The sequence below is a fragment of the Delphinapterus leucas genome, chromosome 6 (genome assembly GCF_059928025.1).
Source record: "Delphinapterus leucas isolate spDelLeu-1000000601 "Yukka" chromosome 6, BTC_Dleu_Yukka2, whole genome shotgun sequence".
Lineage (NCBI taxonomy): Eukaryota > Metazoa > Chordata > Mammalia > Artiodactyla > Monodontidae > Delphinapterus > Delphinapterus leucas.
In genome coordinates this window covers 80,069,948-80,084,612 of record NC_143134.1, presented here as the reverse complement: position 1 = coordinate 80,084,612, position 14,665 = coordinate 80,069,948, and the positions used below count along the sequence as shown (strand labels likewise).

Below are 14,665 nucleotides of genomic sequence, written 5' to 3'. Positions count from 1 at the left end.
TGGTTCATGGACTCTCCCATAAATAAGGGTCTTGAGGTATTTTAAGGACTAAAAGGAAGAGAGGTGGCCTTCAAGTCAGGAGACTTGGGTTCTAGACCTATTCCAGCTCTTTACTAATTGTCAAATCACTTGACCAGATTTCGGGACTTTAGTTTCTTCACTATAAAATGTTCAGTGAATGATTTTGGAAGTCCCTCCTAACTCTCAAACTCTTTGATACTAAGTTATATTAAAATTTGTTCTTTAAGTGCCGCTCAGGCAGGAAAACAAATAAATATATTATATATTAAATTACCAGAGAGTGATGGTAGAAGATAGAAAAGTTAGAAATGTTTTGATTTTTTGATTTACTAAAGCATTGTAATAGTAGGGAAAGAAAGCAAGCTAGAGTTAATAGAAACTAATCTATCATTTTGATTTAAAAAATTCCAGAGAATGACAGTGTCTACTTTTTAGAGAAAACAACCTCCAAGAAGATCACCTGGGGGTGTCTCTAGGTCTAGTCTCTTACTTAAGTCATCTGTGTATTTTGTAAAATCTTTAAATTTATTTATTTATTTATTTATTGGCTGTGTTGGGTGTTTGTTGCTGCGCGCGGGCTTTCTCTAGTGGCCAGCGTGCGGGGGCTACTCTTCGTTGTGGTGTGTGGGCTCTAGGTGCACAGGCTTCAGTAGTTGTCATGCAGGCTCAGTAGTTGTGGTACATGGGCTTAGTTGCTCTGCGGCACGTGGGATCTTCCTGACCCAGGGTTCAAACCTGTTTGAGTCTGCATTGGCAGGCAGATTCTTAACCAATGCGCCACCAGGGAAGTCCCTAAAATCTTTAAAAAAAAAAGGAGTGGCGAGGGGAGTTTCTACAGTTTTTCCTTAAATGCTAGTTCAGTTTTTGAACAATCTTTTTTTTTTTTTTTTTTTTTTTTTTGAACAATCTTTTCTGTCAAAAAATTCTTTATTAGGTACTATCAGGGAGCCCCACATCAAGCCATACACAGCTTGCTTTGTGGTGTGGATTCGCTTCTCCCCATGGATAGCTCAGGCACTCCTGGTGGAAACCCTGTAGTTCTGTTCTTTTAAGAAAGGCAGAACAATCCATTTCCTGAGCAGCAATCCCTTTTAAACAGCTTCTGCATTTTACTGTTCCCTCTTTTGTCCTGGTCTTTTCTGAGTCTCATATCTAATCTTTTTTAATGTTTCTGGGGCTCTCACCTGCATTTATTTTTGCCACTCACCACTGTGTCATTGCAGACAGTTTGGCCGGCTTGCCCTGGATGTGTTGGAGAAGGCATTCAAACAGAATGAAAGAATGGCCATGAAACTGTTGACCTATGAACTCAAGAACTGGAGCAATTCTACCTGTTTAAAACTGGCTGTTTCTGGAGGGTTGAGGCCCTTTGTTTCACATACTTGTACCCAAATGCTACTGACAGATATGTGGATGGGGCGTCTGAAAATGAGGAAAAACTCTTGGTTAAAGGTATATTTACTTGCTTTATAGAGTTTAACATTAGTTTAGTCTATACTGTTGAGGTCTATACTCTTGAGTTCATTTTTCCCTTGCTCCAGAAGATTACCTTCAGGAAAAACAGTTAATGTCTTTGATTCTCACAGATGAGCTGAGATCTTCACAGTGGAACATCTGACAATTACTTTATCTCCCACTACCACAGTTTCTTTTAAAAAATGGGCATAATTGTGCCAGCTCCGTCCATCACAAAGGCATACTCATGAGAAGCTGGTTAGAAGAAGTTAAAAGAATGTACAAACATAAACAAGATTTCGTTATTAGTAAACACCATTGCCTCTGATAACTATAACAGAAGTAAATGAGACTTCTTAGTGAAAATTTTCTCAGCTTAAAAATACTAACTCATGATAAACTAAATAAAATTAACAATTTCTGTTGTTGTGTTCATCTAATGTGATGTTTCAGGAAATAAATGGCTATTTTATAAAGCTGCCCTCAAACACATTTGTTCACACCACTAACTATCTCCAAATTTTTCTATTCCATTATGGTTTAGCCTCATCTTTCATCTTGAATTATCAAGAGTAATTTAGTTAATTATTAAAGGCATTTAATTTTTGACATCAAACCTAAGCCTAAAAAGCTCTAGGTTATGGTCATGCTTAAGAAGTACATAGCTTATGAAACAGAAAAAATGGGAATGAAGCATGATCATTAAGAGCTACACAAGGTTATAATTTATATTTTAATTTTATTCTCCTTAGAGCTCTTAAAGGTATGATGTGTCCCAAATAGAATGACTGTTTTTAAAAACATTTTTTTGGTTGGCAAACTATAGAAAACACAAACAAATAAAAGACATGACATAAAATATATAAAAGAGCTTGTACATTTTAATTCCACTAATGATATTGTGGAAACGAGGAATGTCAACCAGAAATTATTTCACATAGATTCCTCTTTAACAAAATATTGGAGAAACAACAATTGTTTCTAGAAGAAGTTCTCCTTTGATCTGTTTCGATTTCAGCCTTGGAAATGATGAAGCAGAGATGTAAATGGGTCCACCTCTAGCTGCACAAGTGCTGGCAATAACTCTTTTTAAATGTTCAGAGAGTGAGATGGGGGTATAGATAGCTGGGATTTTGAGAAATAATTTTCTCCATGGCTCTGTCCTGTACATACTTTAGTTGAATAGAAATCCTTGTTACTGAGAACTTAATAACTTTGTACTCCTTGTATACTTTATTTTTATATCATCCATGCCTGGATCCTAATTCCTCAGTGCTTGGCTTGTGAGTTTTGGGAACACTTTTGCAAATGTAAAATGTCCTGGTCAGACTAATTCCATGTGGCTGAAGACTGGAGGAAGACCTTGTAGAGTTTTATGTGGAAGGGAAAACTCATTTAAGTGCTTCTGTAGAATAGACTCTGACCTATTCGTTGGAAATGGAATATTGATTTTATTGAATACTGTTTCACAAGCCAATTGTTCTGCAACGGTCAAGGGCAAAAGAATGTGGAGCCTTTTCAGGAAGTGGGTTAGGAATTAATTAGTGTAATATTGTCATTGTGCCTGCTAACTATGGTGTTTCCAGACCTGCAAGATTGCATGTATTTTGGGTTCTACATCCAAAAAGAAAACAAGCACACCAACAAACCAATCCTATCAGACTGGGAAAAGTCCAGAGAACCTTCACAGGAAATCAAGCTTTAAAACAAAACAACAAATAGACATTTCTCCGAAGAAGATATACAGATTGCCAACAAACACATGAAAGAATGCTCAACATCATTAATCATTAGAGAAATGCAAATCAAGGAAGGGGGTACTGCAATGAGATATCATCTCACACTGGTCAGAATGGCCATCATCAAAAAATCTAGAAACAATAAATGCTGGAGAGGGTGTGGAGAAAAGGTAACGCTCTTGCACTGCTGGTGGGAATGTAAATTGATACAGCCACTATGGAGAACAGTATGGAGGTTCCTTAAAAAACTACAAATAGAACTACCATACGACCCAGCAATCCCACTACTGGGCATATACCCTGAGAAAACCATAATTCAAAGAGTCATGTACCAAAATGTTCATTGCAGCTCTATTTCCAATAGCCAGGACATGGAAGCAATCTAAGTGTCCATCAACAGATGAATGGATAAAGAAGATGTGGCACATATATACAATGGAATATTACTCAGCCATAAAAAGAAACTAAATTGAGTTATTTGTAGTGAGGTGGATGGACCTAGAGTCTGTCATACAGAGTGAAGTTAAGTCAGAAAGAGAAAAACAAATACTGTGTGCTAACACATATATATGGAATCTAAGAAAAAAAAAAAAAACGGTCATGAAGAACCTAGGGGTAAGATGGGAATAAAGACACAGACCTACTAGAGAATGGACTTGAGGATATGGGGAGGGGGAAGGGTAAGCTGTGACAAAGTGAGAGAGTGGCATGGACATATATACACTACCAAATGTAAAATAGATAGCTAGTGGGAAGCAGCCGCATAGCACAGGGAGATCAGCTCGGTGCTTTGTGACCACCTAGAGGGGTGGGATAGGGAGGGTGGGAGGGAGGGAGACGCAAGAGGGAAGAGATATGGGAACGTATGTATATGTATAACTGATTCACTTTGTTATAAAGCAGAAACTAACACACCATTGTAAAGCAATTATACTCCAATAAAGATGTTATAAAAAAACAAAAAAAAACAACAAAAGGTCATTTCAGCATAAAAAAAATGAAGTCGACAAGGACATGAATTTAGTTTCTTTAATCATGAGTGGTATATAGTCTGGGTTAATCTTACCTTTATTCACTGAATCCCAGAATACTAGGCCTAATTTTAGCTCGAAAGAGATAATGTTCACCAAGTTGATTGTCACAATATTTAGTAAATCTTCTAAACTCTTTACCCTGAAAGGCCAATACAGGCTGAAGATAAAAATTCTTTTGAATAGACTATAAATAAGTTCATGAATGTTAGCAATAGAATGAAAAAATCATGGATGTCTAGATTTCTATCTTTGTTGGGTTTTACTGGCAGAGAAAATATATGTGTGATGGGAGATGCATCGAACAGAAGGTGACTTGGTATGTTTTTATATTGTTGATTTTATAATATGAATAAATTTTCATGTGTTTTATATGATAGTAACTACTTAGTGGCTTTAAAGAATTATTCAAGCAATATGCTCATTGAAAAAGAATACTTCTCACTGCCGTGCCTCTGGGTGTTATAACATATAACAGTGTGGTATATGTATTTTAAACTTTCAAATGCATATATGTATATGCATCGTAGTTTTTAATTTTTTAAGATGGGATTACACTGTGCATATTATTTTGTAACTTGCTCTTTTTAGACTTAACAATATAACTTTCATTATGTTCAGAATTGCTTTTGTCTTTTCAATGATGGCATAGTACAGTTGTCTCTCAATATCCACAAGGGGTTGGTTCCAGGACCCCTCAGGATACCAAAATCCGTGGATGCTCAAATCCCTTATATAAAACGGTGTAGTTTTTACATATAACTTTTGCATCTAGATTACTTATACTATCTAATACAATTAAATGCTATGTAAATAGGTGCCAATGTATGGGAAATTCAAGTTTGCTTGTTGGAGCTGTCTGGAATTTTTTTTTTTTTTGATCCACACTTGGTTGCGTCTGTGGATGCGAAACCCACGGATATGAAGGGCTGACTGTATTCCACTGTTAAGTTGTCCCACATCAGCTCTCCCTCTGTAGATGGACATTCAGGTTGACACTAATTTTTTGCTATTACAAATAGCCATGCAAAGAACATCCCTATCTACACACGCTTGGATTCATGAGTATTTCTGAGGGAGACACTTCTACAATTGGAATTCTCGAGTCGGAAAGTATGTATACAATCAGGATATCCACTGAATTGGGGATGGAGCTGACATTTTATATACACCCGAATCTTAACTTTATTTGGATCGTACTTGTGCCTTGTATAAACCCCACTACTTACTTTGTTTTCTTTTCTTTTAAAGATCATCATCAGTATTCTTTTCCCACCCACCATTTTGACATTGGAATTTAAAAGCAAAGCAGAGATGTCACATGTTCCCCAGTCCCAGGACTCCCAGTTTACGTGGTATAATGGTGACCAGAATGCCAGCGCTCCCAAAGAAAGTGCTTGTCTGGTTAGTGCAATATCATAATGAACTAGGTTTTCATAGCATTGACGGCACACAAACATACACGGACACAAAGCTTATTTATTTAACAAATTATTTAACAGTCTTAATCATATTATAGTAAGGTCAGGTATAGCGTGTATGATAGTTCTAATTAACCCCCATATGTTATTAAGCAAAATATCCTATTTCTGCCAAAATCAAAGACTTTATTATGTCTTGAAAGCTGCTTAACTTCTCATTTTCCTTTGTGACTAGTGGAATAAATAGACTTACTATTTCTCTAAAGCTACAATAAGGGATGCCTCATATCCTTAAAAATCTTTATTTAAAAAGATGCTGGTTTAAAATGTGCATTGATCTTCACTCTTTCACACCATAGTTTTTTCATTTGTTATATCCAGTGAGTTTGAATAGTTTTACTTGAGTTCCCAGATGTATACTCTTTCATGGGCAACTTGAGCTGCTTCCATTGCAGCTTCACTGGAGAGTCTCCAATATGCTGTCTGGGCATATATTTTTTGAATTTTATGATTCAACTTGGATCACTGCTGATACAGTTGTCATTTACTGTGAGATGTAGTAAACATCTTCTCTGGTACTTAATACTTCAGTGATGCATCTTTAGCTAGCGTCTTGTCTGATGTGCTTTTGTACTTATGAGGTATTTGTCATAATATTAAAAACATATTTGATAAATGTTAAATGAAAAATAATTATAATTAGTTTGTATGGCTGGCATCTGCTGTGATTGGTTGAGCCTTTATTCTGATTGGTTAATGCCAGAACAGTTAACCGGATCAGTAGTTAAATATTTTTTACTATCATGCCTGTTTGGGTATATATGTGTTCCTCTCCTCTTCCTTCCCTCCCTTCCCTTCCCTTCCCTTCCCTTCCCTTCCCTTCCCTTCCCTTCCCTTCTTACTTTTCTAAGCCTGATAGTTCCATTTGGGGTTCTCAGAGTCCAAGATGGCAAGTACATTCTAAACTCAATAGAGTGTGTGAGTTCTCCTTTGCAAAGCTGGGTTAGTCAAGTTGTCATAATTGTGATTGTACTGGTTAAATTATGTGGTTACTAAGTTTAGACCATTTCAATTTTTTTTTTTTAAGGAAAGAAGAAATGTAGTGCTTGCCTAACCCCATTAGAAATAGAAGGCAATCTTTATATGTGAGACATTCACATACATATGTTTGCCTTTATACCACTTCAGTGTTCACATTAAGTTTAATTAGCTTGTTGAAGTAAACAATGAAGGAAACTGTTTATAATCTATCTACAAACAAATATGTAAATATGTTGGCAACTTGGTCGCAAGGAGTGCTTTGGAAGTGGATGTAACTTCACTTTTGGCTCTTAGCGGTTTCATAGAAAGAGAAGCTTTCACTGAAACGGAAGGCATTGCAGATACTTGGAGCGTTCCGCTAAGCAGTTCTTCTTAAAGTGGAGACTCTTAGGGAAAGAACTCCTTCCTTGAATGCCAATTAAATGTGCTCTTAACATTCAAAAAAGATAGTAAGCCCTCACAATTCCCTGAAAAATTAAATTTTGTCTGTAATATAGTGGTTCTCTTACAGCAGTTGCTCACCTGGTGGTTTGGACATGGCCACATCAATTAATAATTCAACGAATATCTAATAGCTACCTTCCACGAGCCAGACAAGTTCTGGGGGCATTTCATTAACTAAGGCAGATGCGGCCCCTGCTACTATGGAGCCTATAATCAGACAGACTATCCATGATACCTCACCATTATTCAATTTAAAGTATTTATTGAAAAAGTGTTTCAAATCTGGTCTGTTACGAATGGATTATAATCATAGTAACAATGTTCTTTTATCTTTGAATTTAACTAAAGCAACAGTTTTGGATTATCTGCTTTGTGTTTAAAATTTTGTTAATCAGAGAATAAGGGGTAGAGGTAGCATTTGGTGGGACATACAAGTTTTCATAATGCTAATTAAGTATAATGTACTTGATTAGTTGAGAAACACAATTGGCATTATGTATTTTGGGGGAAAGCCAAAGACAGGAGGGACATAGATGCTCTTTTAGAGTGTCTTTGTGCTTTGTCGTCATGGTAATAGTGTGATAATAAATATGATGAAAGCACTGGTAATAGGAGAATGAAAGCCATTATTCTTTTTGAAAAATTATTATTTATTTATTTAAAATTTTTATTCTATGATTATTTTATGTTCAGAAAGGTGGAATAGTAGAAGAAAAAAATGGAGGACAAAGACTTTGGAGTTTTCTTGTATGTATGCAGAGCTGATTATAATATGAATAGGATTTTATTACAATTTTTCTTGATGAAGGGCTTCAATAAATACATCAAGTTTTCCTTGAGTTTCTCTAACTTTCTTGAGGTCCTCAGCCATTTGAACTTGTTTAGCAGTAAGCGATTTAACTTTCTTCTCGCTATCTTCAGCAAAATCTTCTAATACCTCTTTGACATTTTTCTCTAATTGCCTGACTTCAGGGTTTCTAAGTTGCTGCACTAAAGTATTTGTGGTGACAGCAAGCATGCATTGTATTTGACAAAATATGACAACATCATTGCATTCCTACTCAGAATCTACAAAATGCCATTGTTAGGAATGAAAGCCTCTTCAACAAAGGTTACAGTGATTTAGAGCTGTTTTTAAGAAATGTCTTCTCTAAACGTGGTGCCAAGTATCGTTAATCAAGCTCGGATCTACTTCTGCTCCTTGGGATTCAAGGTTCTTTTGGACTGTAGTTATCTCATCACTTGCAAGATAAGCTGGGTGTTCCTCATTACATTTCAGCGTCTTCTCCAGTTCATTCTTGGTTTCATTGTGAACACACTGTTCTTGGGTCTGATTCTTCCAATGTAACCACCTCTTTTCCCAGTCTGGACCTTCCATATTTCAGTTGCATTTTCAGTATCCTTAAGATGAGCCTGAAGAACCTCTTCCGTAAAATAAATCGCTGCACCTCACTGCTGTTTATCAGACATGGACTGGTCTTCTAAAGCATCGTGTTGAATAACCCTCAAGCTGTCCTCCACAAAATCATTCCACTTCTGGTGTTTAAGCTTCTTCCTTAACAGCCTCTTTAAATTTATCAAATATGTTATCATGCTCTTTTCCTTTTGGTTCTGTCATGAAGTGGGAAAATTCTTCCTGTAGGGTCTCCCAAGCAACCTCGATCGCTTTATTAAGAAGCTGTTTATCAATTCACTGTTTAAGCTTGATATCCACTGTAGTATTAAAAGTCCCTGAATTCATGGCCTGTGTAGCTGGAAGATGGATGTTTTCAATCACATGAGTTGATACTCTTTCCCACAAAGATTGCTGAACAATTTCCTCCCAATGTTTTGGTGTGATGTGGCTCAGACTGATAACTTCATTGAGGATTTCATTTTTAGTTTTTTCAAATAGTTTTTTCCAGTCAAGTTCTCGCAGGTGAGGATAGTTATTCTTCTACTCAGTTTCAAGGTTAAAACGTGTTGCTTTGAAACTATCAGCCTGTTGTTCAATTGACTCCCATACCATTTTCCAAAAGTCCAGCACAACAAAGCTTCAATTTCCAGTAGTCATCTGGTGTGCCTTTAGCATGCTTGTCTTTAGGAGTTTTGAATTCCAAAAAAATTCTTTTTTTTTTTTAACTTTCTTTCTTTCTTTCTTTCCTTCCTTCCTTCCTTCCTTCCTTCCTTCCTTCCTTCCTTCCTTCCTTCCTTCCGTCCGTCCGTCCTCGTTGCTGCGCGCAGGCTTTCTCTAGTTGCAGTGAGCAAGGGCTACTCTTCGTTGCAGTGTGTGGGCTTCTCATCGTGGTGGCTCCTCTTGTTGTGGAGCACGGGCTCTAGGCGCACAGGCTTCAGAGGTTCGGGCGCACCAACTCAGTAGTTGTGGCTCATGGGCTGCAGAGCGCAGGCTCAGTAGCTGTGCCGCACGGGCTTAGTTGCTCCGCGGCATGTGAGATCTTCCCAGACCAGGGCTGGAACCCGTGTCCCCTGCATTTGCAGGCAGATTCTTAACCACTGTGCCACCAGGGAAGCCCACATTTCCTGTTAAAAGATTAAAACCACATAGAAATCTATGAAGTAGGGTGATATCTCTTTTTCTTCTCTTTCATAATCCCTAAGTTCCCTCTTCTCGAAAGCAACCAGGGTGCAAGTGCTTTTTTTTTTTTTCTTTCTTTTCCTTTCTTTTTTCTCTCTTTCTAACAGCTCTTCTATGTAGACACCTCTGTAGTCACATTTATGCAACCACTTCCTTGTCACACAGATACTCATTTCTCACCACCTACAACTGTTAACCCCTTTAGGCTGGCCCATAACTTTTGAGAAACTGATGGAAGATGCTTTCCCTAGAAAAATGCATGCACAACACAAATACTTGCATATAATTGCAGGAGGTTCAAGGAACTCCAGAAGCTCAGAGAGTCCGTGAGCTTCAGGTAGAACCTCTGTTATAAATGAGTGGAGAAGCTGTCAAAGACAGAATCCTCAAACTAACACTGTGCCTGACTTCCCTATAATTTGGGAAAGATGTTTCAGCATTATGTGTCCATTTTGTCCTCCTGAATTATGGAAATAATTCTATTCTCTGTTATTGATTTCACAAGGATTTTATTAATATCCTTAGGTTCCAAAATTACTGATAAAGGAGATTAAAAAGAACAGGAAGAGGGACCATTTTTAAATGCTTGGAATTACTCAGTTTGATTAGGTTTTCCTATGGGAGGCTCAGCTTGCTTTTCAGAAATACTGCTGTTCTCCTTACCCTGTCAAAGATTGATACAATACATGTAGTTTTCCTTCCGTTCAAGACTAAGATTGTAATTTGTCAGGTGGGTGCCCAGTTAATTTCTAATATTTTTATTATATTTATGTATTTATGAAATATATAATATTTTAGATACTTGTAAATGTCAGTATTTTAGTTACGCCTCTGACAATAAATGATTGTTTGCTCATTTTACAGAAAGACTATGATTTGGAAAGTGGCCCTGATGAGAAACCAGATGAAAATCAGCACTTTGATTTGAAGAGTGGGCCCCAAAGCCTCCCATGGACCAGGAAAGTCTATGAGTTCTACAGTGCTCCAATTGTCAAGTTTTGGTTTTATACGGTTGGTCTCATTTCAAAAATTACATATAGTATTCAAGATGGTTAATTGCTAATGATAATGTTGATAATGATATTGCCTGATTTACCAACTTGTAATAAAAATGTAAAAAATGCACTTAAAAAAAAAGGGAGGAATGACAAAGGAGGTAGGGAAGAAGATTGGAGGGAGGTGAGAAAAAGTGAGAGCAGATCTCCTACTTTGGGAGTGAAGGCTCAAGCATTCTTCGTTTTCTGAGTGCTTCCAGTTAACACAGCTGGGACTCAGAATCTGAAACTGTGTGGAGAAATAGAATGAGCAATATGGTTGTAGAATTAAGTGATGGGAGTGGATTCTTTTCTCATCTTGGGCAAAAAATCAGCAGTTGAATTGATTTTTTTCTTTGTAGGAATAATGTGTAATATAGACCAAAAAATTCAAGTGTTTGTTTTTGTCTTAGTTGCAAATGCTTCTAAATATGTAGAGGACAAGAAAAATTTTAGAAGTTGAATTGTGTAAACAAATACTAAATCTATCATGGATGGGAGAGATACAGAGAAAACAACTGTACACTACATGTATTGAGTGCTTTTCACATTTATTTAACAGTATTTATTTTTCTAATGCTAACCTATAGTTAGTTAAATTGCTCAAGATTGTATATTTCTAAAACATTTTGAAGTGATTATAAAAGGGTATCTGTCTAAATGTGTTATATTTCAAAATATTTACTTGCCCGACCACACACTTATTTCATATACTTATTCAATAAGTACATAGCTCTGAATAACTTTTATCTGTTTTCAAAAATAAAATCTTCATTCAGATGATGAGATTTCACCGTTTTTGTGAATATGGAAATACTGTATTTTCTGTATTTTGTGAATACAGAAAATCCTAGAGACTCTGATAGTAGCTTTGAGAGAGTGTAACCATAGTCACATCATTGGGTAAAGAGTATTCAACTATTTCTTTCCTTAGACATTTCTAGCTTATGAACTCTTAGAGACAGTAGTAAAGCTAAGCAAGTGGAACAACAACAACTACAAAAATAGCTAAGGATGGTGTTAGCAGTGAGCACGGGCATTTTTAGTCATGGCTGTTACATTGCTAGGTTAGGGTACGTGTGCTTTATTGAAGCAGTGTCTTGTTATAAATGCTATGATGAAAAAGAAATGTAAACATTTTTGGATATCTTTTTAAGAACTGGAAGGAAAAAAAAGAGTCAGAAGCAATACCACCAATGTCTACAGTGATTTAGTGCCTGGCCACCATGAAAACAATGTAAAACATGACTGCTTAATCGTATAAATTTTTAAAAATTATGTTCCTAAGAGGTCATCAAATATATTAACCCTTGAAACATAGACCTAGAGAAGTATAGAATTAATAGAATTTACTTTAACTTTTTTATATGCTTCTCTACTAAGCTTCTTAACTCATAGGCAATGCTGATACCCATTATGCCTGCCTGAAATATCACCTATTGTATATAATATCAAATGGTATAGTCAGAAGTGATTTCAGCCATTCTCTATGTAGAACTAAGCTTAGAAGAAGACTTATTAAACTTAGGTAGAGCTCAAAAAGATACGAGAAATAGGGATCCAGGTTAAAATAATATGATTCTTATGAGAAGGAACACACACATAGGCACTTTTCTCTCTGTTGATCTGGGTTTTTGTTTTTTTTTTTTTTTTTGCGGTACGCGGGCCTCTCACTGTTGTGGCCTCTCCCGTTGCGGAGCACAGGCTCCGGATGCACAGGCTCAGCGGCCAGGGCTCACAGGCCTAGCTGCTCCATGGCATGTGGGATCTCCCCGGACAGGGGCACGAACCCGTGTCCTCTGCATCGGCAGGCGGACTCTCAACCACTGCGCCACCAGGGAAGCCCTGATCTGGGATTTTTAATACGTGTTTATTAGCTAGCACTGTGCATTGTCTCTGAAGCTATTGAAAAGACTGCACCGTCTCATGAATTGTTGGTGATTGTGGAAACTGATAAAGCCTTTCTGGCAGGCAACTTAGTAATATGTGTCACAGTTTTAAATGTGTGTGTAGTTAGTCTACTTCTGGGAATTGTAAGAAGATAAGAATGTTAGATAAGATCACAAAGCTATTAATCACTGTGTATCTGTGTGTACGTGTTTACTGTGTCTTAATTCTTTGAATAGACTGGAAATCTAGGTTTAATATACACAGTAATTAAACATACATTTCTTGAATGTCTATCATGTGTCAGGCTGAGTGCTTAAGTGCTGTAGATAAAAACGTCAACAGTCTTTAACTACAGAGACTCACAATTGGACAATACGTTTCCAATAACCAGACATTTTTTTTTAGGGAAAAAACAATCAAATTTTATTCTTTTTCTAGCACCCAGAGATAGCAATTCTTAACATCTGCTTTCAACTTTTTTCTATCCAAATGTTTTCAGATTTTTTCACAAGTGAGATCATAGTGTACACAGCAGTTTTAAACCATTTTAACTTAACAGTTTATCACAGATGCTTAAAATTCACTAGAAGGATTATGCTTACTGTTTATAAATGCGTTTCTGTCTTTTACATATCTGCATCTCATGGATGTGCAGTTTATGTAAAAATTCCCTTTTGTATCTTGTCTTCTTTGTCCTTCTATTATACTAATGTATACTTTTCTGGCTCTTTAACCTCCAGCCTCTAAGCTTATTTTATTTCTGTTCTGCCACTTCCAAATGGAAAACTGTTTCCTCCTTTATCTGCTTATCTGGAAATGGTGTTCATCCTACAAGACTCAACTGATATACCTCTTTCTCCAAGTCTCAAATCCAGCTTCATCCTCTGCATTCCTGTCATGCCTTTAGTAGACTTGCATTATGGAAGTTATCATACTCTGTACGCAGTGGCATCGGCCTGCGTCAGAGATCACACTCCGCCAGCCTGGCAAGTGGCATTAGTGAAGCATTTCCCTGCAGGTCTAGGTTGAATGCTCTGGGCAGAGCAGTCTCTAGGTGGCATAGACTGTTTTGAGAACTCCTCACTTATGGAAAGCTCAGGACCATGAAACAGCTGCCTGGCTAAGTTCTGTAATCTGCGTAGGCCCAGTGAGTCATGTGTTGGAAGACGTGAACCCAGACCATAAGTGGTAACCAGAATATTTTAATCAGCATAAAATAAAACTCCCAGCAATAGTAAATATCACAATTTATTATATTTGAAAATAGGCACCTACTAACACTGCTCCTTTGGCATTCTTGGGACACACGTTTTCTTTTTAAATGGAGGGGAAGGTGTGTGATTCTCTCTTGGCTTGCTGTTGGCCTGACTGTGTCCATGCCGGAATGTGCAGGGTTCTGAAAATTGCGGTCAGGAGTCAACAAGATGTGACCATGCCCATTTCCATCCATTTGAGAACAGTGATCTTTCCTTCCACAAATTCCTAAAATAGAAAACTGTGGATTCCTATGCCTTCTTTGATAATTATGTCATCAATAATCAGAGGGTGGTCCCAGTTATATTTTCATGCTATCATGGTGAAGTTCATGTGTGTGTTTCTGTTCATTTGGGTCCGTGTCTGCTTGGCATCCTCCATTATGACTCTCACTCATGGCCAGGGAATCCATGTCCCCCTCACAGATGGTGTATTTGGCATTCCTCATGCTGTTCACTTACACCGTGTTGGTGGAGATGCAACCCCAGCCCACCGTGCAAGAGTGGCTCGTTATCATTTACATCTTCACCAATGCCATTGAGAAAGTCAGGGAGGTGAGTTATCCCTTCTACCTTTGTCTTCTACATACCTCTGCTAGATGTGCTCTGCGCTTGGGTGATGAAAATGGAGAGGTCAAGCATGAGGGTGAGTCAGGCAATGATCCTGATTTGTATGCTACAGGAAAGGTAATTAGGGGGAACATTTCTGATCTCAACCTTTTATTGTTGCCAAATACTTTCTGTTGGTTGCTGCTCTTTGA

General features: G+C 37.3%; 1 protein-coding gene and 1 pseudogene across 1 annotated transcript in view; one reads left to right on the top strand and one right to left on the bottom strand.

Annotated features, from left to right (window-relative positions):
* TRPM6 (transient receptor potential cation channel subfamily M member 6) overlaps positions 1–14,665 on the top strand; it is a 181,140-nt gene that overhangs the window by 68,472 nt on the left and 98,003 nt on the right. Inside the window, exons 17-20 of the mRNA XM_022573494.2 lie at positions 1,245–1,473; positions 5,498–5,650; positions 10,592–10,738; positions 14,331–14,459. Coding sequence (XP_022429202.2) covers positions 1,245–1,473; positions 5,498–5,650; positions 10,592–10,738; positions 14,331–14,459 — 658 coding nt within the window. The remainder of the gene's footprint in view (positions 1–1,244; positions 1,474–5,497; positions 5,651–10,591; positions 10,739–14,330; positions 14,460–14,665) is intronic.
* Positions 7,671–10,584, bottom strand: LOC111174513 (dynamin-like GTPase OPA1, mitochondrial pseudogene; annotated as a pseudogene).